This window comes from Salvelinus alpinus, chromosome 4 (assembly GCF_045679555.1).
Source record: "Salvelinus alpinus chromosome 4, SLU_Salpinus.1, whole genome shotgun sequence".
Classification (NCBI taxonomy): domain Eukaryota; kingdom Metazoa; phylum Chordata; class Actinopteri; order Salmoniformes; family Salmonidae; genus Salvelinus; species Salvelinus alpinus.
Genome location: NC_092089.1, coordinates 17,255,473 through 17,280,344, shown reverse-complemented (window position 1 = coordinate 17,280,344; position 24,872 = coordinate 17,255,473). Strand labels below are relative to the sequence as shown.

Below are 24,872 nucleotides of genomic sequence, written 5' to 3'. Positions count from 1 at the left end.
AGGTTCTGACAGAGAGCTGGTCTAGATAACATCCCTCTAGTTTTAGGTTCTGACAGAGAGCTGGTCTAGATAATATACCTCTAGTTTTAGGTTCGGACAGAGAGCTGGTCTAGATAACATACCTCTAGTTTTAGGTTCTGACAGAGAGCTGGTCTAGATAACATACCTCTAGTTTTAGGTTCTGACAGAGAGCTGGTCTAGATAACATACCTCTAGTTTTAGGTTCTGACAGAGAGCTGGTTTAGATAACATACCTCTAGTTTTAGGTTCTGACAGAGAGCTGGTCTAGATAACATACCTCTAGTTTTAGGTTCTGACAGAGAGCTGGTCTAGATATCATCCCTCTAGTTTTAGGTTCTGACAGAGAGCTGGTCTAGATAATATACCTCTAGTTTTAGGTTCTGACAGAGAGCTGGCTTCTTTTTTTATATAACTATGCTTTAGATAGAAGAAGACATTTATAAATGCAGAAATGTGTTTTGTGAAGTGTGTTTCATGACATAGTGTTACTAGTAAGATAATAAACGTATGAGTTAACTAAATATGATACATATGAACTGCAAAATGCTTACTTATTCATAATGTACCGTATGTACAGTATGTACTCCTCTGACCTGTCTATAACCTGTGACCTATGACCTTGTAGAGATGGAGTTTGACCTTGACAAGGCCCTGGAAGATGTTCCTATCCACACAGAGGACCTCCCTGCTCCTACCCTCTCTAGGTTAGAGAAGAGAGGGGCCATGGGAGAACTGCCCTCAGACGAGGCCAAGAAGCTGCAGCACTTCACCAAACTACGGCCTCGCAGGAACAAGAAGATGCAGTCCAGTAAAATACCGGTGAGTAGCACCACTGTGATTTACTGGTGGGGGAAATGAGCAGGACAGCAACAGTCCGTAAGGTAGATGTCAATGATTTAGTTCTAACAAGAACCTCAGAGTAAGAACCTTTTGGAGTATGGTGTTTATTTTAGAACCAAGTTCTACTCTTGTTCTCAAACACACAACTAGTCCTCTCTTACTTTATGAAGTAGTTTATCTGGCATGGTGTTATAACAACCCTGTATTGGTATGGTGTTATAACAACCCTGTATTGTCATGGTGTTATAACAACCCTGTAGTGGCATGGGGTTATAACAACCCTGTATTGTCATGGTGTTATAACAACCCTGTATTGTCATGGTGTTATAACAACCCTGTATTGGTATGGTGTTATAACAACCCTGTAGTGGCATGGTGTTATAACAACCCTGTAGTGGTATGGGGTTATAACAACCCTGTATTGTCATGGTGTTATAACAACCCTGTATTGTCATGGTGTTATAACAACCCTGTATTGTCATGGTGTTATAACAACCCTGTAGTGGCATGGTGTTATAACAACCCTGTATTGTCATGGTGTTATAACAACCCTGTATTGTCATGGTGTTATAACAACCCTGTAGTGGCATGGTGTTATAACAACCCTGTATTGGTATGGTGTTATAACAACCCTGTATTGTCATGGTGTTATAACAACCCTGTATTGGCATGGTGTTATAACAACCCTGTATTGGTATGGTGTTATAACAACCCTGTAGTGGTATGGTGTTATAACAACCCTGTAGTGGTATGGTGTTATAACAACCCTGTATTGGTATGGTGTTATAACAACCCTGTATTGGTATGGTGTTATAACAACCCTGTATTGTCATGGTGTTATAACAACCCTGTATTGGTATGGTGTTATAACAACCCTGTATTGTCATGGTGTTATAACAACCCTGTAGTGTCATGGTGTTATAACAACCCTGTATTGTCATGGTGTTATAACAACCCTGTAGTGTCATGGTGTTATAACAACCCTGTAGTGGTATGGTGTTATAACAACCCTGTATTGGTATGGTGTTATAACAACCCTGTATTGTCATGGTGTTATAACAACCCTGTAGTGGTATGGTGTTATAACAACCCTGTATTGTCATGGTGTTATAACAACCCTGTAGTGGCATGGTGTTATAACAACCCTGTATTGGTATGGTGTTATAACAACCCTGTAGTGGTATGGTGTTATAACAACCCTGTATTGTCATGGTGTTATAACAACCCTGTATTGTCATGGTGTTATAACAACCCATGACACTCATGGTGTTATAACAACCCTGTAGTGGTATGGTGTTATAACAACCCTGTAGTGGTATGGTGTTATAACAACCCTGTATTGTCATGGTGTTATAACAACCCATGACACTCATGGTGTTATAACAACCCTGTAGTGGTATGGTGTTATAACAACCCTGTATTGTCATGGTGTTATAACAACCCATGACACTCATGGTGTTATAACAACCCTGTAGTGGTATGGTGTTATAACAACCCTGTAGTGGTATGGTGTTATAACAACCCTGTATTGTCATGGTGTTATAACAACCCATGACACTCATGGTGTTATAACAACCCTGTAGTGGTATGGTGTTATAACAACCCTGTATTGTCATGGTGTTATAACAACCCTGTATTGTCATGGTGTTATAACAACCCTGTAGTGGCATGGTGTTATAACAACCCTGTATTGGTATGGTGTTATAACAACCCTGTAGTGGTATGGTGTTATAACAACCCTGTATTGTCATGGTGTTATAACAACCCTGTATTGTCATGGTGTTATAACAACCCTGTATTGTCATGGTGTTATAACAACCCTGTAGTGGCATGGTGTTATAACAACCCTGTAGTGGCATGGTGTTATAACAACCCTGTAGTGGTATGGTGTTATAACAACCCTGTATTGGTATGGTGTTATAACAACCCTGTAGTGGCATGGTGTTATAACAACCCTGTAGTGGTATGGTGTTATAACAACCCTGTATTGTCATGGTGTTATAACAACCCTGTATTGTCATGGTGTTATAACAACCCTGTATTGTCATGGTGTTATAACAACCCATGACACTCATGGTGTTATAACAACCTTGTAGTGGTATGGTGTTATAACAACCCTGTAGTGGTATGGTGTTATAACAACCCTGTATTGTCATGGTGTTATAACAACCCATGACACTCATGGTGTTATAACAACCCTGTAGTGGTATGGTGTTATAACAACCCTGTAGTGGTATGGTGTTATAACAACCCTGTAGTGGTATGGTGTTATAACAACCCTGTATTGTCATGGTGTTATAACAACCCTGTAGTGGCATGGTGTTATAACAACCCTGTAGTGGCATGGTGTTATAACAACCCTGTATTGTCATGGTGTTATAACAACCCTGTATTGTCATGGTGTTATAACAACCCTGTATTGTCATGGTGTTATAACAACCCTGTAGTGGCATGGTGTTATAACAACCCTATAGTGGTATGGTGTTATAACAACCCATGACACTCATGGTGTTATAACAACCCTATAGTGGTATGGTGTTATAACAACCCTGTATTGTCATGGTGTTATAACAACCCTATAGTGGTATGGTGTTATAACAACCCTGTAGTGGTATGGTGTTATAACAACCCTGTAGTGGTATGGTGTTATAACAACCCTGTATTGTCATGGTGTTATAACAACCCTGTAGTGGCATGGTGTTATAACAACCCTGTATTGTCATGGTGTTATAACAACCCATGACACTCATGGTGTTATAACAACCCTGTAGTGGCATGGTGTTATAACAACCCTGTAGTGGTATGGGGTTATAACAACACTGTAGTGGTATGGTGTTATAACAACCCTGTCGTGTCATGATGTTATAACAACCCTGTATTGTCATGGTGTTATAACAACCCTGTATTGTCATGGTGTTATAACAACCCTGTATTGTCATGGTGTTATAACAACCCTGTATTGTCATGGTGTTATAACAACCCATGACACTCATGGTGTTATAACAACCCTGTAGTGGTATGGTGTTATAACAACCCTGTAGTGGTATGGTGTTATAACAACCCTGTAGTGGTATGGTGTTATAACAACCCTGTATTGTCATGGTGTTATAACAACCCTGTAGTGGCATGGTGTTATAACAACCCTGTAGTGGCATGGTGTTATAACAACCCTGTATTGTCATGGTGTTATAACAACCCTGTATTGTCATGGTGTTATAACAACCCTGTATTGTCATGGTGTTATAACAACCCTGTAGTGGCATGGTGTTATAACAACCCTATAGTGGTATGGTGTTATAACAACCCATGACACTCATGGTGTTATAACAACCCTATAGTGGTATGGTGTTATAACAACCCTGTATTGTCATGGTGTTATAACAACCCTATAGTGGTATGGTGTTATAACAACCCTGTAGTGGTATGGTGTTATAACAACCCTGTAGTGGTATGGTGTTATAACAACCCTGTATTGTCATGGTGTTATAACAACCCTGTAGTGGCATGGTGTTATAACAACCCTGTATTGTCATGGTGTTATAACAACCCATGACACTCATGGTGTTATAACAACCCTGTAGTGGCATGGTGTTATAACAACCCTGTAGTGGTATGGGGTTATAACAACACTGTAGTGGTATGGTGTTATAACAACCCTGTCGTGTCATGATGTTATAACAACCCTGTATTGTCATGGTGTTATAACAACCCTGTATTGTCATGGTGTTATAACAACCCTGTATTGTCATGATGTTATAACAACCCTGTAGTGTCATGATGTTATAACAACCCTGTAGTGGCATGGTGTTATAACAACCCTGTAGTGGCATGGTGTTATAACAACCCTGTAGTGGCATGGTGTTATAACAACCCTGTAGTGGCATGGTGTTATAACAACCCTGTATTGTCATGGTGTTATAACAACCCTGTAGTGTCATGATGTTATAACAACCCTGTAGTGTCATGATGTTATAACAACCCTGTAGTGGTATGGTGTTATAACAACCCTGTAGTGTCATGATGTTATAACAACCCTGTAGTGTCATGATGTTATAACAACCCTGTAGTGGTATGGTGTTATAACAACCCTGTATTGTCATGATGTTATAACAACCCTGTAGTGTCATGATGTTATAACAACCCTGTAGTGGCATGGTGTTATAACAACCCTGTATTGGCATGGTGTTATAACAACCCTGTAGTGGTATGGTGTTATAACAACCCTGTAGTGTCATGGTGTTATAACAACCCTGTAGTGTCATGGTGTTATAACAACCCTGTATTGTCATGGTGTTATAACAACCCTGTAGTGGCATGGTGTTATAACAACCCTGTATTGGTATGGTGTTATAACAACCCTGTATTGTCATGGTGTTATAACAACCCTGTATTGGCATGGTGTTATAACAACCCTGTATTGGTATGGTGTTATAACAACCCTGTAGTGGTATGGTGTTATAACAACCCTGTAGTGGTATGGTGTTATAACAACCCTGTATTGGTATGGTGTTATAACAACCCTGTATTGGTATGGTGTTATAACAACCCTGTATTGTCATGGTGTTATAACAACCCTGTATTGGTATGGTGTTATAACAACCCTGTATTGTCATGGTGTTATAACAACCCTGTAGTGTCATGGTGTTATAACAACCCTGTATTGTCATGGTGTTATAACAACCCTGTAGTGTCATGGTGTTATAACAACCCTGTAGTGGTATGGTGTTATAACAACCCTGTATTGGTATGGTGTTATAACAACCCTGTATTGTCATGGTGTTATAACAACCCTGTAGTGGTATGGTGTTATAACAACCCTGTATTGTCATGGTGTTATAACAACCCTGTAGTGGCATGGTGTTATAACAACCCTGTATTGGTATGGTGTTATAACAACCCTGTAGTGGTATGGTGTTATAACAACCCTGTATTGTCATGGTGTTATAACAACCCTGTATTGTCATGGTGTTATAACAACCCATGACACTCATGGTGTTATAACAACCCTGTAGTGGTATGGTGTTATAACAACCCTGTAGTGGTATGGTGTTATAACAACCCTGTATTGTCATGGTGTTATAACAACCCATGACACTCATGGTGTTATAACAACCCTGTAGTGGTATGGTGTTATAACAACCCTGTATTGTCATGGTGTTATAACAACCCATGACACTCATGGTGTTATAACAACCCTGTAGTGGTATGGTGTTATAACAACCCTGTAGTGGTATGGTGTTATAACAACCCTGTATTGTCATGGTGTTATAACAACCCATGACACTCATGGTGTTATAACAACCCTGTAGTGGTATGGTGTTATAACAACCCTGTATTGTCATGGTGTTATAACAACCCTGTATTGTCATGGTGTTATAACAACCCTGTAGTGGCATGGTGTTATAACAACCCTGTATTGGTATGGTGTTATAACAACCCTGTAGTGGTATGGTGTTATAACAACCCTGTATTGTCATGGTGTTATAACAACCCTGTATTGTCATGGTGTTATAACAACCCTGTATTGTCATGGTGTTATAACAACCCTGTAGTGGCATGGTGTTATAACAACCCTGTAGTGGCATGGTGTTATAACAACCCTGTAGTGGTATGGTGTTATAACAACCCTGTATTGGTATGGTGTTATAACAACCCTGTAGTGGCATGGTGTTATAACAACCCTGTAGTGGTATGGTGTTATAACAACCCTGTATTGTCATGGTGTTATAACAACCCTGTATTGTCATGGTGTTATAACAACCCTGTATTGTCATGGTGTTATAACAACCCATGACACTCATGGTGTTATAACAACCTTGTAGTGGTATGGTGTTATAACAACCCTGTAGTGGTATGGTGTTATAACAACCCTGTATTGTCATGGTGTTATAACAACCCATGACACTCATGGTGTTATAACAACCCTGTAGTGGTATGGTGTTATAACAACCCTGTAGTGGTATGGTGTTATAACAACCCTGTAGTGGTATGGTGTTATAACAACCCTGTATTGTCATGGTGTTATAACAACCCTGTAGTGGCATGGTGTTATAACAACCCTGTAGTGGCATGGTGTTATAACAACCCTGTATTGTCATGGTGTTATAACAACCCTGTATTGTCATGGTGTTATAACAACCCTGTATTGTCATGGTGTTATAACAACCCTGTAGTGGCATGGTGTTATAACAACCCTATAGTGGTATGGTGTTATAACAACCCATGACACTCATGGTGTTATAACAACCCTATAGTGGTATGGTGTTATAACAACCCTGTATTGTCATGGTGTTATAACAACCCTATAGTGGTATGGTGTTATAACAACCCTGTAGTGGTATGGTGTTATAACAACCCTGTAGTGGTATGGTGTTATAACAACCCTGTATTGTCATGGTGTTATAACAACCCTGTAGTGGCATGGTGTTATAACAACCCTGTATTGTCATGGTGTTATAACAACCCATGACACTCATGGTGTTATAACAACCCTGTAGTGGCATGGTGTTATAACAACCCTGTAGTGGTATGGGGTTATAACAACACTGTAGTGGTATGGTGTTATAACAACCCTGTCGTGTCATGATGTTATAACAACCCTGTATTGTCATGGTGTTATAACAACCCTGTATTGTCATGGTGTTATAACAACCCTGTATTGTCATGGTGTTATAACAACCCTGTATTGTCATGGTGTTATAACAACCCATGACACTCATGGTGTTATAACAACCCTGTAGTGGTATGGTGTTATAACAACCCTGTAGTGGTATGGTGTTATAACAACCCTGTAGTGGTATGGTGTTATAACAACCCTGTATTGTCATGGTGTTATAACAACCCTGTAGTGGCATGGTGTTATAACAACCCTGTAGTGGCATGGTGTTATAACAACCCTGTATTGTCATGGTGTTATAACAACCCTGTATTGTCATGGTGTTATAACAACCCTGTATTGTCATGGTGTTATAACAACCCTGTAGTGGCATGGTGTTATAACAACCCTATAGTGGTATGGTGTTATAACAACCCATGACACTCATGGTGTTATAACAACCCTATAGTGGTATGGTGTTATAACAACCCTGTATTGTCATGGTGTTATAACAACCCTATAGTGGTATGGTGTTATAACAACCCTGTAGTGGTATGGTGTTATAACAACCCTGTAGTGGTATGGTGTTATAACAACCCTGTATTGTCATGGTGTTATAACAACCCTGTAGTGGCATGGTGTTATAACAACCCTGTATTGTCATGGTGTTATAACAACCCATGACACTCATGGTGTTATAACAACCCTGTAGTGGCATGGTGTTATAACAACCCTGTAGTGGTATGGGGTTATAACAACACTGTAGTGGTATGGTGTTATAACAACCCTGTCGTGTCATGATGTTATAACAACCCTGTATTGTCATGGTGTTATAACAACCCTGTATTGTCATGGTGTTATAACAACCCTGTATTGTCATGATGTTATAACAACCCTGTAGTGTCATGATGTTATAACAACCCTGTAGTGGCATGGTGTTATAACAACCCTGTAGTGGCATGGTGTTATAACAACCCTGTAGTGGCATGGTGTTATAACAACCCTGTAGTGGCATGGTGTTATAACAACCCTGTATTGTCATGGTGTTATAACAACCCTGTAGTGTCATGATGTTATAACAACCCTGTAGTGTCATGATGTTATAACAACCCTGTAGTGGTATGGTGTTATAACAACCCTGTAGTGTCATGATGTTATAACAACCCTGTAGTGTCATGATGTTATAACAACCCTGTAGTGGTATGGTGTTATAACAACCCTGTATTGTCATGATGTTATAACAACCCTGTAGTGTCATGATGTTATAACAACCCTGTAGTGGCATGGTGTTATAACAACCCTGTATTGGCATGGTGTTATAACAACCCTGTAGTGGTATGGTGTTATAACAACCCTGTAGTGTCATGGTGTTATAACAACCCTGTAGTGTCATGGTGTTATAACAACCCTGTATTGTCATGGTGTTATAACAACCCTGTAGTGTCATGGTGTTATAACAACCCTGTAGTTTCATGGTGTTATAACAACCCTGTAGTGTCATGGTGTTATAACAACCCTGTATTCTTACTTCACAGCAGATCAGCAGCACCACGTCTCAGGACGGAGAACAGAACGGCCTGCATGGAAGGGTTGATGAGGGGGTGGACGAGTTCTTCTCCAAGAAAGTCACCAAGATGGACTCCAGGTAAACGTTACGACTCATCACTATGAACAATTACTTGTCCTCTTGCTCTTTCATCCATGTTTATATTGAAAAGGTTAACTTTCTCTCTCTCCCTCCCTCTCTCATTCCACCCTCTCTCCGTCTCTCACTCCTCTCTTTCGCTCTCCCTCTCTCTCTCACTCCCCCCTCTCTCCGTCTCTCACTCCTCTCTTTCGCTCTCCCTCTCTCTCACTCCCCCCTCTCTCCGTCTCTCAATCCTCTCTTTCGCTCTCCCTCTCTCTCACTCCCCCCTCTCTCCATCTCTCACTCCTCTCTTTCGCTCTCCCTCTCTCTCTCACTCCCCCTTCTCTCCTTCCCCCTCCTTCCCCCTCTCAGACGTTCCCTAAAGACTTCAGACTCCCAGGATGGGGAGAAGAAGAAGAGTAAAGGAGGTTTCCTCAACCTCATCAAGTCTCGCACCTCCAAGTCTTCAGACAAAGACAAGTCAGAGAAGAACCAGTCTACTCCAGCTCCAGCCGTAACCCCAGCTCCAGTAACCACCGTCCCCGAGGGGCCTTCCTCCCCTAAGACCTCCCTGAAGAGCCAAGCTCCAGAACCACCAACCAAGGTCAAGGAGGCCAAGACCCAGCCCACTCATCCCAGCCAGGTCACCCAACCCCTGGAGTGCAGCAGCAGCTCAGACAGGTCTGAGGAGCTACGGACCCCAGACTCCATGGATGAGGTGTCAGAGGGGGACAGTAAGGGTAGTCCCCAGGGAGGGAGGCGCTACGGGGTGCAGGTGATGGGGACTGGACTCCTGGCGGAGATGAAGGCCAAGCAGGAGAGACGGACCTTCGGATCACATAAGGTCAGTACTGGTGAATCAAAAGTAATATATTACTGTAACTACATATGCCTGTACTGGTGAATCAAAAGTAATATATTACAGTAATATATTACTGTATTACTGTAATATATTACTGTAACTCTCTGAACTGGTTTATATACTGAACAAAAATATACCACACAGTTTAAACTATTTTACTGAGTTACAATTCATATCAGGAAATCATTCCATTGAAATTAAATGAATTAGGCCCTAATCTGTTGAAGCACCTTTGGCAACGATTTCAGCCTCGAGTCGTCTTGGGTATGACGCTACAAGCTTGGCACACCTGTATTTGGGGAGTTTCTCTCATTCTTCTCTGCAGATCCTCTCAAGCTCTGTCAGGTTGGATGAGGAGCGTCGCTGCACAGATATTTACAGCAGGTTTTCATCAAGGATCTCTCTATACTTTGCTCTGTTCATCTTTCCCTCAATTCTGACTAGTATCCCAGTCCCTGCCACTGAAAAACATCCCCACAGCATGATGCTGCCACCACCATGCTTCACCGTAGGGATGGTGCCAGGTTTCCTCCAGACGTGACGCTTGGCATTCAGGCCAAAGAGTTCAATCTTGGTTTCATCAGACCAGAGAATCTTGTTTCTCATGGTCTGAGAATCCTTTAGGTGCCTTTTGGCAAACTCCAAGCGGCCTGTCATGTGCCATCTGTTGGCGGGGTCATGGTGCTGGGCTGTATGGTTGGACCTCAGCCCAGTCACTCTGTTACACTACAGCGCCACCTGCTGCAGGAAAGAAATACAGCACAACACTTATTGTATTCTAAGAGGTAGCCGGGACGCTAAGTAGCTAGGAGACAGTAACGTCCACAGTATTAGTAGGTTGCTCTATAGTAGATGCTGTGACTGAACCCAGGGTCGTCTGTCTGTCTCCCCCAGGACCAGTACGACCAGTCGTCCAGTCCAGACAGCAGTGGCAGCGGTGAGTTCATCTCTACTGGCTTGTTTATGTTTACAGAGTGGGAATCACATGACGTGGGAGACTGTATTTCCTGAACCACAGATGTGTATTGATCCACCCTGACTGCCTTTTATTTAGACTGTCAAATTGACAGCTTATCTTGGACATGAACTCATGCATGTGACCGTGACTGAAGGTAATGAAGTTAGCACAGTTAGTGACTGAAGGAGAAGACTCGTTTTGTGAATCATTTGTGAATCATTTGTGTGACTTGTTGCCTTCTGTGTGTCCCGGGAATGGCCATGTGTGCCCGACTATATAGCCTCGCTACTGTTATTTTATTGTTGCTGCTTAATTAGTTGTTATTTATCTATTTTTCTTATTTTTTTAAATTTGATTTATTTATTTTTTACTTCAGTTTATTTTAGTAAATACTTTCTTAACACTTATTTTTCTTAAATCTGCGTTGTTAGTTAAGGGCTTGTAAGTAAACATTTCACTGTAAGGTCTACCTACACCTGTTGTATTCAGTGCATGTGACAAATAACATTTTGATTTGATTATGTGTGTGTGTGTGTGAGCAGTGAAGGGCCAGCCTATCCCAACAGAGAGCAGGTCTCCGGGTGTCTCCAAGGCAGAGGGGGTGGTGGTCGTCGGCTCCCCAGAGAAGAGCCCTCGTGGTGGGGAGGCCAAACCAGAGACGGTCCCTAGGAACCGCATTACCTCCAGTTCCAGTCCTAAGCCCCCTCTTCAGGGCACCAAGCCAGCCCTCGCTGCCCGACCCTCCATCCTTCAGAAGCCGCGCACCAGCAGTAGCAGGAGCACAGGTAGGCCTGTAATATGCAGCATTGAGATGTACACATATACTGGATATTCTTAGGTGAAATGGGCTATATAGGATTTGTAGTTATTTGACTTTGTGCAATGAATTTACCAGCTATGAAACAAAATGGCCCTAAATACTTTGAAAACAGCTACTGCAGCATTTAGTTGACTATAAATGTGATCATACTTGACTATTTTTATTCCCAAATGCACTGTGGAGCCAACCACCCGCCACAGTGGCCGGTGAGATAGACTCACATTTGGCAGGGTGTGTGTGTTAATTGTAGGCCCTGTTGGTAGAGTATGGAGCATTTACATAACACAGATTGGTACTGTATTTGTCTTTTATTCCTGTGGTATCGTGAACAGCCAGGAGCATAGATACAGTATGGATCAGATTAACACAATATATATATGTTTTATTCCTGTGGAATGGAGGACAGGAGCATAGATACAGTATAACGTGACTGGAGACAACAACGCTGAATAAATGAGGCCATGTCTGATCACTAGGAGCAGCAAGCAGTGGCCTTATCACTTTAGATTATGGAGAATCACCACCTGCCAGGACCATAGACTGGGTTCATTGGGTGTGGACTTACGCCCCGAGGGGGGATACTGGGCCCTATCTAGCCCCTGGATGTGAAATCTGTTGAAGATCTAGAACTATCTAGCCCCTTGATGTTAAAGATCTAGAACTATCTAGCCCCTGGATGTTAAAGATCTAGAGCTATCTAGCCCCTGGATGTTAAAGATCTAGAACTATCTAGCCCCTTGATGTTAAAGATCTAGAACTATCTAGCCCCTGGATGTTAAAGATCTAGAACTATCTACCCCCTTGATGTTAAAGATCTAGAACTATCTAGCCCCTGGATGTTAAAGATCTAGAGCTATCTAGCCCCTGGATTTTAAAGATCTAGAACTATCTAGCCCCTGGATGTTTAAGATCTAGAACTATCTAGCCCATGGATGTTAAAGATCTAGAACTATCTAGCCCCTGGATGTGAAATCTGTTGAAGATCTAGAACTATCTAGCCCCTGGATGTTTAAGATCTAGAACTATCTAGCCCGTGGATGTTAAAGATCTAGAACTATCTAGCCCCTGGATGTTAAAGATCTAGAACTATCTAGCCCCTGGATGTTAAAGATGTAGAACTATCTAGCCCCTGGATGTTAAAGATCTAGAACTATCTAGCCCCTGGATGTTAAAGATCTAGAACTATCTAGCCCCTGGATGTTAAAGATCTAGAACTATCTAGCCCCTGGATGTTAACGATCTAGAACCATCTAGCCCCTGGATTTTAAAGATCTAGAACTATCTAGCCCCTGGATGTTAAAGATCTAGAACTATCTAGCCCCTGGATGTTAAAGATCTAGAACTATCTAGCCCCTGGATTTTAAAGATCTAGAACTATCTAGCCCCTGGATGTTTAAGATCTAGAACTATCTAGCCCCTGGATGTTAAAGATCTAGAACTATCTAGCCCCCGGATGTGAAATCTGTTGAAGATCTAGAACTATCTAGCCCCTGGATGTTTACGATCTAGAACTGTCTAGCCCCTGGATGTTAAACATGTAGAACTATCTACCCCCTGGATGTTAAAGATCTAGAACTATCTAGCCCCTGGATGTTAAAGATCTAGAACTATCTAGCCCCTGGATGTTAAAGATCTAGAACTATCTAGCCCCTGGATGTTAAAGATGTAGAACTATCTAGTCCCTGGATGTTAAAGATCTAGGACTATCTAGCCCCTGGATGTTAAAGATCTAGAACTATCTAGCCCCTGGATGTTAAAGATCTAGAACTATCTAGCCCCTGGATGTTAAAGCTCTAGAACTATCTAGCCCCTGGATGTTAAAGCTCTAGAACTATCTAGCCCCTGGATGTTAAAGATCTAGAACTATCTAGCCCCTGGATGTTAAAGATCTAGAACTATCTAGCCCCTGGATGTTAAAGATCTAGAACTATCTAGCCCCTGGATGTTAAAGATCTAGAACTATCTAGCCCCTGGATTTTAAAGATCTAGAACTATCTAGCCCCTGGATGTTTAAGATCTAGAACTATCTAGCCCCTGGATGTTAAAGATCTAGAACTATCTAGCCCCCGGATGTGAAATCTGTTGAAGATCTAGAACTATCTAGCCCCTGGATGTTTAAGATCTAGAACTATCTAGCCCCTGGATGTGAAATCTGTTGAAGATCTAGAACTATCTAGCCCCTGGATGTTTACGATCTAGAACTGTCTAGCCCCTGGATGTTAAACATGTAGAACTATCTACCCCCTGGATGTTAAAGATCTAGAACTATCTAGCCCCTGGATGTTAAAGATCTAGAACTATCTAGCCCCTGGATGTTAAAGATCTAGAACTATCTAGCCCCTGGATGTTAAAGATGTAGAACTATCTAGTCCCTGGATGTTAAAGATCTAGGACTATCTAGCCCCTGGATGTTAAAGATCTAGAACTATCTAGCCCCTGGATGTTAAAGATCTAGAACTATCTAGCCCCTGGATGTTAAAGCTCTAGAACTATCTAGCCCCTGGATGTTAAAGCTCTAGAACTATCTAGCCACTGGATGTTAAAGATCTAGAACTATCTAGCCCCTGGATGTTAAAGATCTAGAACTATCTAGCCCCTGGATGTTAAAGATCTAGAACTATCTAGCCCCTGGATGTTAAAGATCTAGAACTATCTAGCCCCTGGATGTTAAAGATCTAGAACTATCTAGCCCCTGGATGTTAAAGATCTAGAACTATCTAGCCCCTGGATGTTAAAGATCTAGAACTATCTAGCCCCTGGATGTTAAAGATCTAGAACTATCTAGCCCCTGGATGTTAAAGCTGATCTAGTGATAGTGTAATAGTAATATTCTGGGACCTGAGGCTGGACACTTTCTGCCTTTCAATAGACCACAGATCTTCACCTGGGATGCCAACTAATCTGGCTTCCTGTCGCAGTCATCAACGACATAAACAACAATAAATGATATATCTTAACCTGGAAATTTGACACACACCTGTCCTGGTTTTGGGCCAATAGAAACCTTGATGTAGTTCTGATAGTGTTTCTCTTTCTGTCTGCCAGATGAGGTCTGTGTCTCCCCTGGAGGGAACGTGTCTCCCAAGGGGGCAATGCTGCCTTACAGCCTGAAGAGGGTCCCCTTGGACAAGGACAAGGAGGGACAGGGCAGTCCTCTACTGGGGGGCACGGGGACCAACAAAAACCCCTCTGCTCAGGCAGGTAGGTTACCTTTACCCATCCAGGTAGGAACAGACCTAGTCTTGCACTATCATACACATCAGGTGTCGTTCATCACTTTGCGGTTGAGGAAGCCTTGGAGGGAAAGGCTATTTAGCCCTGAAGCGCAGGCCTCTGTTTCCCTCGAACTGTATCTGTTCTCAGTAGAGAGAGAGATGTGTCTGACAGCAGAATAGATTGTCCTTACTGCATTGAAAAAAATGCACCATCACAGTTACAGCTAAATCTTACCTCTTTTTTTTGCTAAGTTTGCCATTCCAAGTGAATAGTCTCATAAACTGTCCTTTTGGACGTAGCCTTTGTCTTGTAGATAGATATCATTAATCCTTCATAGATTACTGTTTTCCTCATAGATAGATAGGCTAGGATTTATCTCTGTGGTTTTCCTCATAGATAGATAGGCTAGGATGTATCTCTGTGGTTTTCCTCATAGATAGATAGGCTAGGATGTATCTCTGTGGTTTTCCTCATAGATAGATAGGCTAGGATGTATCTCTGTGGTTTTCCTCATAGATAGATAGGCTAGGATGTATCTCTGTGGTTTTCCTCATAGATAGATAGGCTAGGATGTATCTCTGTGGTTTTCCTCATAGATAGATAGGCTAGGATGTATCTCTGTGGTTTTCCTCATAGATAGATAGGCTAGGATGTATCTCTGTGGTTTTCCTCATAGATAGATAGGCTAGGATGTATCTCTGTGGTTTTCCTCATAGATAGATAGGCTAGGATGTATCTCTGTGGTTTTCCTCATAGATAGATAGGCTAGGATGTATCTCTGTGGTTTTCCTCATAGATAGATAGGCTAGGATGTATCTCTGTGGTTTTCCTCATAGATAGATAGGCTAGGATGTATCTCTGTGGTTTCCCTCATAGATAGATAGGCTAGGATGTATCTCTGTGGTTTTCCTCATAGATAGATAGGCTAGGATTTATCTCTGTGGTTTTCCTCATAGATAGATAGGCTAGGATTTATCTCTGTGGTTTTCCTCATAGATAGATAGGCTAGGATTTATCCTTGTGGTTTTCCTCATAGATAGATAGGCTAGGATTTATCTCTGTGGTTTTCTTCATAGATAGATAGGCTAGGATTTATCTCTGTGGTTTTCCTCATAGATAGATAGGCTAGGATGTATCTCTGTGGTTTTCTTCATAGATAGATAGGCTAGGATTTATCTGTGGTTTTCCTCATAGATAGATAGGCTAGGATTTATCTGTGGTTTTCCTCATAGATAGATAGGCTAGGATGTATCTCTGTGGTTTTCCTCATAGATAGATAGGCTAGGATGTATCTCTGTGGTTTTCCTCATAGATAGATAGGCTAGGATGTATCTCTGTGGTTTTCCTCATAGATAGATAGGCTAGGATGTATCTCTGTGGTTTTCCTCATAGATAGATAGGCTAGGATGTATCTCTGTGGTTTTCCTCATAGATAGATAGGCTAGGATGTATCTCTGTGGTTTTCCTCATAGATAGATAGGCTAGGATGTATCTCTGTGGTTTTCCTCATAGATAGATAGGCTAGGATGTATCTCTGTGGTTTTCCTCATAGATAGATAGGCTAGGATGTATCTCTGTGGTTTTCCTCATAGATAGATAGGCTAGGATGTATCTCTGTGGTTTTCCTCATAGATAGATAGGCTAGGATGTATCTCTGTGGTTTTCCTCATAGATAGATAGGCTAGGATTTATCTCTGTGGTTTTCCTCATAGATAGATAGGCTAGGATTTATCTCTGTGGTTTTCCTCATAGATAGATAGGCTAGGATTTATCCTTGTGGTTTTCCTCATAGATAGATAGGCTAGGATTTATCTCTGTGGTTTTCTTCATAGATAGATAGGCTAGGATTTATCTCTGTGGTTTTCCTCATAGATAGATAGGCTAGGATGTATCTCTGTGGTTTTCCTCATAGATAGATAGGCTAGGATTTATCTCTGTGGTTTTCCTCATAGATAGATAGGCTAGGATTTGTCCTTGTGGTTTTCCTCATAGATAGATAGGCTAGGATGTATCTCTGTGGTTTTCCTCATAGATAGATAGGCTAGGATTTATCTCTGTGGTTTTCCCTCATAGATAGATAGGCTAGGATGTATATCTGTGGTTTTCCTCATAGATAGATAGGCTAGGATGTATCTCTGTGGTTTTCCTCATAGATAGACAGGCTAGGATGTATCTCTGTGGTTTTCCTCATAGATAGATAGGCTAGGATTTATCTCTGTGGTTTTCCCTCATAGATAGATAGGCTAGGATGTATATCTGTGGTTTTCCTCATAGATAGATAGGCTAGGATGTATCTCTGTGGTTTTCCTCATAGATAGACAGGCTAGGATTTATCTGTGGTTTTCCTCATAGATAGATAGGCTAGGATTTATCTCTGTGGTTTTCCTCATAGATAGACAGGCTAGGATTTATCTGTGGTTTTCCTCATAGATAGATAGGCTAGGATTTGTCCTTGTGGTTTTCCTCATAGATAGATAGGCTAGGATGTATCTCTGTGGTTTTCCTCATTTATCAATGTTCGAGCAAACGGAATGAGCAGCAGCTACGTTTGGCTACATACGGACCGTTAGTGGAATTCCCAAAAGAGAGTAACGGTTAATGTGATTGGATGTTAATTATTTGTCTAGGCTACCTGTATTTGGCATTGTGTTGTTATTTCGCTGAATACTAGATGGTTTCAGTTTATTTTTGGCAGTGAAATGATGATACTCAGGCGAGAAAAAAACCTCACCCAAATGTATAGCCCCGTTGGAAAAAATAAATGGACTGTTTGAAAATGTGAAGAATATATATATATATATATATATATATATATATATATATATATATATATATAAAATAAAATAAAATGTATATATATATATATATATTTTCTTTTAAATGTGAATCACATTTTTATTTGACGTACCCCCGACAACATTGCGCGTACTCCAGTTTGGGAATACCTGCTGTAGATGATATGGCTATAACACACTCTATAACACCCTCTATAACACCCTCTATAACACACTCTATAGCACACTCTATAGCACACTCTATAACACACTCTATAGCACACTCTATAACACACTCTATAACACACTCTATAACACCCTCTATAACACACTCTATAACACACTCTATAGCACACTCTATAACACACTCTATAACACACTCTATAGCACACTCTATAACACACTATATAACACACTCTATAGCACACTCTATAACACACTCTATAACACACTCTATAACACACTCTATAACACACTCTATAACACACTCTATAACACACTCTATAACACACTCTATAACACACTCTATAACACCCTCTATAACACACTCTATAACACACTCTATAACACACTCTATAACACACTCTATAACACACTCTATAACACACTCTATAACACACTCTATAACACACTCTATAACACCCTCTATAACACCCTCTATAACACACTCTATAACACACTCTATAACACACTATATAACACCCTCTATAACACACTCTACTACACACTCTATAACACACACTATAACACACTCTATAACACACTCTATAACACACTCTATAGCACACTCTATAACACACTCTTTAACACACGCTATAACACACTCTATAACACACTCTATAACACACTCTATAGCACACTCTATAACACACTCTATAGCACACTCTATAACACACTCTATAGCACACTCTATAACACACTCTATAACACACTCTATAACACACTCTTTAACACACGCTATAACACACACTATAACACGCTCTACTACACACTCTATAACACACACTATAACACACTCTACTACACACTCTATAACACACTCTATAACACCCTCTATAACACACTCTACTACATACTCTATAACACACTATATAACACACTATATAACATCCTCTATAACACACTCTACTACACACTCTATAACACACACTATAACACACTCTATAACACACTCTACTACACACTCTATAACACACTATATAACACACTATATAACATCCTCTATAACACACTCTACTACACACTCTATAACACACACTATAACACACTCAACACACTCTACTACACACTCTATAACACTCTACAACACACTCTACAACACACTCTACAACACACTCTACTACACACTCTACTACACACTCTATAACACACTCTATAACACACTCTATAACACACTCTACTACACACTCTATAACACTCTATAACACACTCTATAACACACTCTACAACACACTCTACAACACACTCTACTACACACTCTACTACACACGCTATAACACACTCTATAACACACTCTATAGCACACGCTATAACACACTCTATAACACACTCTATAACACACTCTATAGCACACTCTATAACACACTCTTTAACACACGCTATAACACACACTATAACACGCTCTACTACACACTCTATAACACACACTATAACACACTCTACTACACACTCTATAACACACTATATAACACCCTCTATAACACACTCTACTACACACTCTATAACACACTATATAACACACTATATAACATCCTCTATAACACACTCTACTACACACTCTATAACACACACTATAACACACTCTATAACACACTCTACTACACACTCTATAACACACTATATAACACACTATATAACATCCTCTATAACACACTCTACTACACACTCTATAACACACACTATAACACACTCTATAACACACTCTATAACACACTCTACTACACACTCTATAACACTCTATAACACACTCTACAACACACTCTACTACACACTCTACTACACACTCTATAACACTCTATAACACACTCTATAACACACTATATAACACACTCTACTACACACTCTACTACACACTCTAACACTCTATAACACTCTATAACACTCTATAACACACTCTACTACACACTCTACTACGCACTCTATAACACACTCTATAACACACTCTATAACACTCTATAACACTCTATAACACACTATATAACACACTCTATAACACACTCTACTACACACTCTATTGCACAGCAACATTGCTCCTATGAACAGTCACTGAGGGCACCACAGACCACACTTCACCCCCAGTGCTAGTGAGGAGATTTAAATCATGTTCTATGGATCAAGATTGAATCTATTGATATTTTATTGATATGTTATTGATAGGCTATTCATTCTTTACAAACTCCATCAAAAAAGAACCACACATTGCCTACTTGTATTCTATTTTTAGCAGCACAGATGTGCTGAAAGACAAATTAGAATGAATTACTATGCCCTAATCGGATTGGCCCTGTGGCTAATTGAATGGCTAATTGATCAACGAGCACTAAAGACCAGCCTCCCTCCCTCCACCCTCTCCCTAGTGAATGTTCCAACAGAAGACGGTAGTGTGTTTGATTCTGATCAGGAAGCTGACAGGCCAATCTCAGAGCCCGACACGCCTGCCAATCACCTACCAGCACCGAACAGGAAGTGGGCGAGCACAAGAGCGGGAAGTCCCTCCCCTGTACTGGTTAGAAGAAGTTCTCCTTTTCCCTCCTCTTCTCTCACTTGTACCTTTTCATGATCTCTCATCTTGTCCCGTAGTTCAGGTCAGACTGCAGTGGGATTCATTAGTGGAGCTTCTGGATGTGATTTGATTGATAGTGATGGCTTATAATTGAAGGAAGCTTTTACTAAAATGAATCTACCATATCGCCTAGTGATCTTTCTCCAACTGGCACCTGAGGCAGAACGTTATCCGGGCTTCTCTTGGCTTCACATACATTCATATTTTTAGAACATGTCTTGATGCCAGTTGGAAAATGTGCTTCCTTTTCTTTAGAAAATGTGTTGGATTGATTCATCTTTCACAAGTTACTGTCTAGAAGTGTTATTTTGACTCATTTTTTAGCACTGATGAGGTAGAGATGGAGATTAAAACAGAAATAAAACAGTTTGTTTTCAGATAAGATTGCTTTTGGCGCCCTCTGCTGTTCTTTCTCATAACCAGCTCCTGTCCTCTTCTCCTCAGCAGTGAAACCAGTCTCAGTGTCAGACCCTGCCAAACGCCAGAGTCCCCACCGCCACAACTCTGAGGACAACGGCTCCAAACCCAAGGACCGATCCCTCAACCCTGACAGAGACAAGGGACCGGGGAGAAAGTCTTCCCAATCTGGAGAAGAGGCTGACAAAGACTTTATTTTTATATGACAAACTAAACCCTCAATGAATGACAGGTGCATGGTACCTGCCTGTCATCTCAGTATATCTGATATCAGGAATCAGAAAGCAAAGACCCCATGTCTCAAGAAGACTGTCGGGCAGAGTAACCCATGTGAAGTGTTTCCCTTTGATAGTACACGTTCACTAATCTCAGTAATACCAAGATAAATACGGCTAAAGCACTGTTAGGATGATGATGCACCGTTGTGTGTTAAGTCACTGTGGAAAATAAACAACACCTTTTCTGAAGGGGGAAGGAGAGGGACATTCCTTTACATGACTCAGATATCTCATGGCTTGCCCATGTGTGTACTATGTCATCATGGTTTGGACATGTGTGTACTATGTCATCGTGGTTTGGACATGTGTGTACTATGTCATCATGGTTTGGCCATGTGTGTACTATGTCATCATGGTTTGGCCATGTGTGTACTATGTCATCATGGTTTGGACATGTGTGTACTATGTCATCGTGGTTTGGCCATGTGTGTACTATGTCATCATGGTTTGGCCATGTGTGTACTATGTCATCATAGCTTTGTGTGTCGGTCATCCCCTGTGCTTGTATTGGGAACTGAACTGGTGTACTGTCAGGCCAGTAAAAGCTAGCCTGGAATCCACACTGAATATCGCACTGTTTCACTATTCAGATTGGTATCCATGCTAAGTGAAAGCCGGACATGGATGGAACTCCAGCTCGGGGCTTTTCTGCAGTCAGGGTCAACCGGCTACTAATTCAGGACCTGACTGCTTCATGTGGACAGATGGACGTTTTCAAACCTGTCCAGTAATTCAGGAAGTAAACTGAAGTAAACTTCCATTTCCATTTCTCTTCACTGCTTTTCAATCAGGAGAAATGTTTCATTGGAATTTGGCTTAGTTTCTGGATTGACTGTAATTGACCCCAACCCTGCTGTCCAGTCAGTCAGAGCCAGACAAGTAGGGGTCATGACCTCGGCACCTTTTGCTCTTTCAATTGGTCTTCGTTTGCTGCCTCGCTGCCAGTAGTTTATTTTCTTCACGACCTGTAATCACGGCTTGGACTGAAGGATTGGTTTACTCGGTCAGAACATAGTGATGTCACGGTAACACGTGTTCCTGATGTCTGGGACTGGGTTGAATGCTGTGAATGCATCACATTCCATGAACCTGTCCACCTGGGCCATGTTCAGTAGGCAGAAAACGGAACAAAAGTGACTGAAACAGGGAGGTAAATAACCTGAACTTGTCCAATAAGAAACACTTGTTTTAGTTTATTACGCTCTCTACTGAACAGGACCCTGAGGGGTATACTACGAAGCAGGTAGCAAGGTAACTTTGGTCAACTAGGAGTTCAACTCAGGATAACAGGTCAAAGCGGCTCACCTTTTAGCCAGGTGAATTTCTATGGCAACGAATCCTCCAGAACTAACCAGCTCCGGGGCAGGCTATCTCCACTTACCTTGAATTATATGATCAATCAAATCAGATTCCTTCCCTCTCGCAAAGACTGCGTCATCATCCCCTTAATTTGAGGAAGACGACTGATTTTAAATATTACATTTTTTTGTGTGTTAAAAAATAGTAATGTATAAATATATAACATTTCACATTTAGTAATGACAGAATGCATTCTGAACTCCACCCCCAGTAGCACTTCTGTAGGACTTCATGATATCATTTTATTGATAGGAGGGGGGGGGGGGGGGTCCTGTGGTTGTTGTGCGTTGATAAACACACCAAAGATGGCACTAATGATAAGTAATAAAATAAAGACTAATGATAAGTAATCAAATAAAGACTAATGATAAGTAATCAAATAAAGACAAATTAATGATAAGTAATCAAATAAAGACAAATGATAAAATAAAATAAAGACGGCACTAATGATAAGTAATAAAATAAAGACGGCATTAATGATAAATAATAAAATTAAATAAACGCATTAATGATAAGTAATAAAATAAAAAAGCGCATTAATGATAAATAATCAAATAAAGACGTCACTTCTAAAAGCCAATTTCACACCACAGCCTTCTGAATTTCCAAAATAACTTTCATTTTCTCTTGATTTCTGCACAAATGAAAATGTTGCACTGAGTCACCCATGGATTGATGTTTCAACATTGTCGCAATGAAGAGTTCGCCGTTCGACTAGCCATGTGCAGTTACAAGCCTTCTAGAGTTAGCGGCAGGCGTACAAGCAATATCCACCGTCGTTAGGTGAAGCCTGAACTGGGATGTGAAGCTAACTGAAGCTGGTTAGCTTTAGAAGACCCTGAGTAGATCTAGCTTGCTTCGTAGGATAACCCCTCTGGTTAACTGTCTCGGTTGGTTTGGATTTCTCTGTCTTGTATTTTATTTTTTCTGTTTGGGGATAAAGAGCAGCTGGCTGTCTTCTGTTTGGCTCTATGAAACAATAAAACCACGGAACGACGTGTTAAAAAGGATCCTTCAGAGTTAAATAAGTAAGAGAGGGAATCTATCTCTCAGACAGGCAGGGTGATTACTGCTGAATTTGTGTGTCTGATATGCATGTGTGGTGTACTGTATGTTAAGTTACATACATGTCTTATAATACTGTATGTTAAGTTACATACATGTATTATAATAGTGTATGTTAAGTTACATGTATTACAATACTGTATGTTAAGATACATACATGTAATTGAATACTGTATGTTAAGTTACATACATGTAATAGAATACTGTATGTTAAGTTACATACATGTAATATAATACTGTATGTTACGTTACATACATGTATTATAATATTGTATGTTACGTTACATACATGTAATATAATACTGTATGTTAAGTTACATACATGTAATATAATACTGTATGTTACGTTACATACATGTAATATAAAACGGTATGTTAAGTTACATACATGTAATATAATACTGTATGTTACTTACATACATGTAATATAAAACGGTATGTTAAGTTACATACATGTAATATAATACTGTATGTTAAGATACATACATGTAATATAATACTGTATGTTACGTTACATACATGTAATATAATACTGTATGTTGAGATACATATATCCACACACGTATGTCTACACAAATCCTATATTACTATGGTACTACTAAGGACACTACTAAAATAGGTTTATATAATGATGTAATTTATTTAAATAAAAACAATGGTTGGTGATGTTTTTATTCCTTTTCTTGTCCTTGTTGTAAATGTACGTTGTGTTCAAACTAAGGAAATCAATTTGTTGATTACATTTGTTTTCTTATTATTCTTTAAACAATTAATTAGTTGGATTATTTTATTTTTATGACAAACAGAAACATTGATATATTTGCCTGATAATTTCTGAAAGGCAAAAAAAAAAGGAAACTTAATTCAACAAAGAAAATGGACTCCATGTTGCAACGCATTGTGTTTTATTTTGTTATGGACAACACTCCTTTAACATGTTTCACTAAATCCCACTACTGGCTGTGGACATGTCCTTCCTTATGTGAATATTTATACCAATTAAAATACTTGTACAGATTGAACAGGTCTACATGAGGTTTGTACAGATCTTTGATGACACGTTGAATCAGTGTTGAATGAATGGAGTGGCGGTCCAGCTTCTTCTATGTGCTCTGCCTGTCGACACGGATGCCAAGTCTAGCCAGCCGATGCTGCCGTCCTTCCTCTGCGTTACCGGGATGCAGCACCGTAGAGTTCCCAAACATTGCGGTACTCGTCGTCTCGGACCCTGAGACGTCTCTCTCCAGTCATCTGCTAT

At 40.4% G+C, this 24,872-nt stretch overlaps 1 protein-coding gene across 1 annotated transcript in view; it reads left to right on the top strand.

Moving 5' to 3' along the window:
• The window catches only part of LOC139572903 (F-actin-uncapping protein LRRC16A-like), a 234,424-nt gene extending 209,788 nt beyond the window's left edge, over nucleotides 1–24,636 (top strand). Inside the window, exons 32-38 of the mRNA XM_071395759.1 lie at nucleotides 647–840; nucleotides 8,992–9,101; nucleotides 9,456–9,927; nucleotides 10,840–10,882; nucleotides 11,446–11,688; nucleotides 14,769–14,924; nucleotides 20,943–24,636. Coding sequence (XP_071251860.1) covers nucleotides 647–840; nucleotides 8,992–9,101; nucleotides 9,456–9,927; nucleotides 10,840–10,882; nucleotides 11,446–11,688; nucleotides 14,769–14,924; nucleotides 20,943–21,118 — 1,394 coding nt within the window. The 3' untranslated portion in view covers nucleotides 21,119–24,636. The remainder of the gene's footprint in view (nucleotides 1–646; nucleotides 841–8,991; nucleotides 9,102–9,455; nucleotides 9,928–10,839; nucleotides 10,883–11,445; nucleotides 11,689–14,768; nucleotides 14,925–20,942) is intronic.
• The last annotated feature ends 236 nt before the right edge of the window (nucleotides 24,637–24,872 follow it).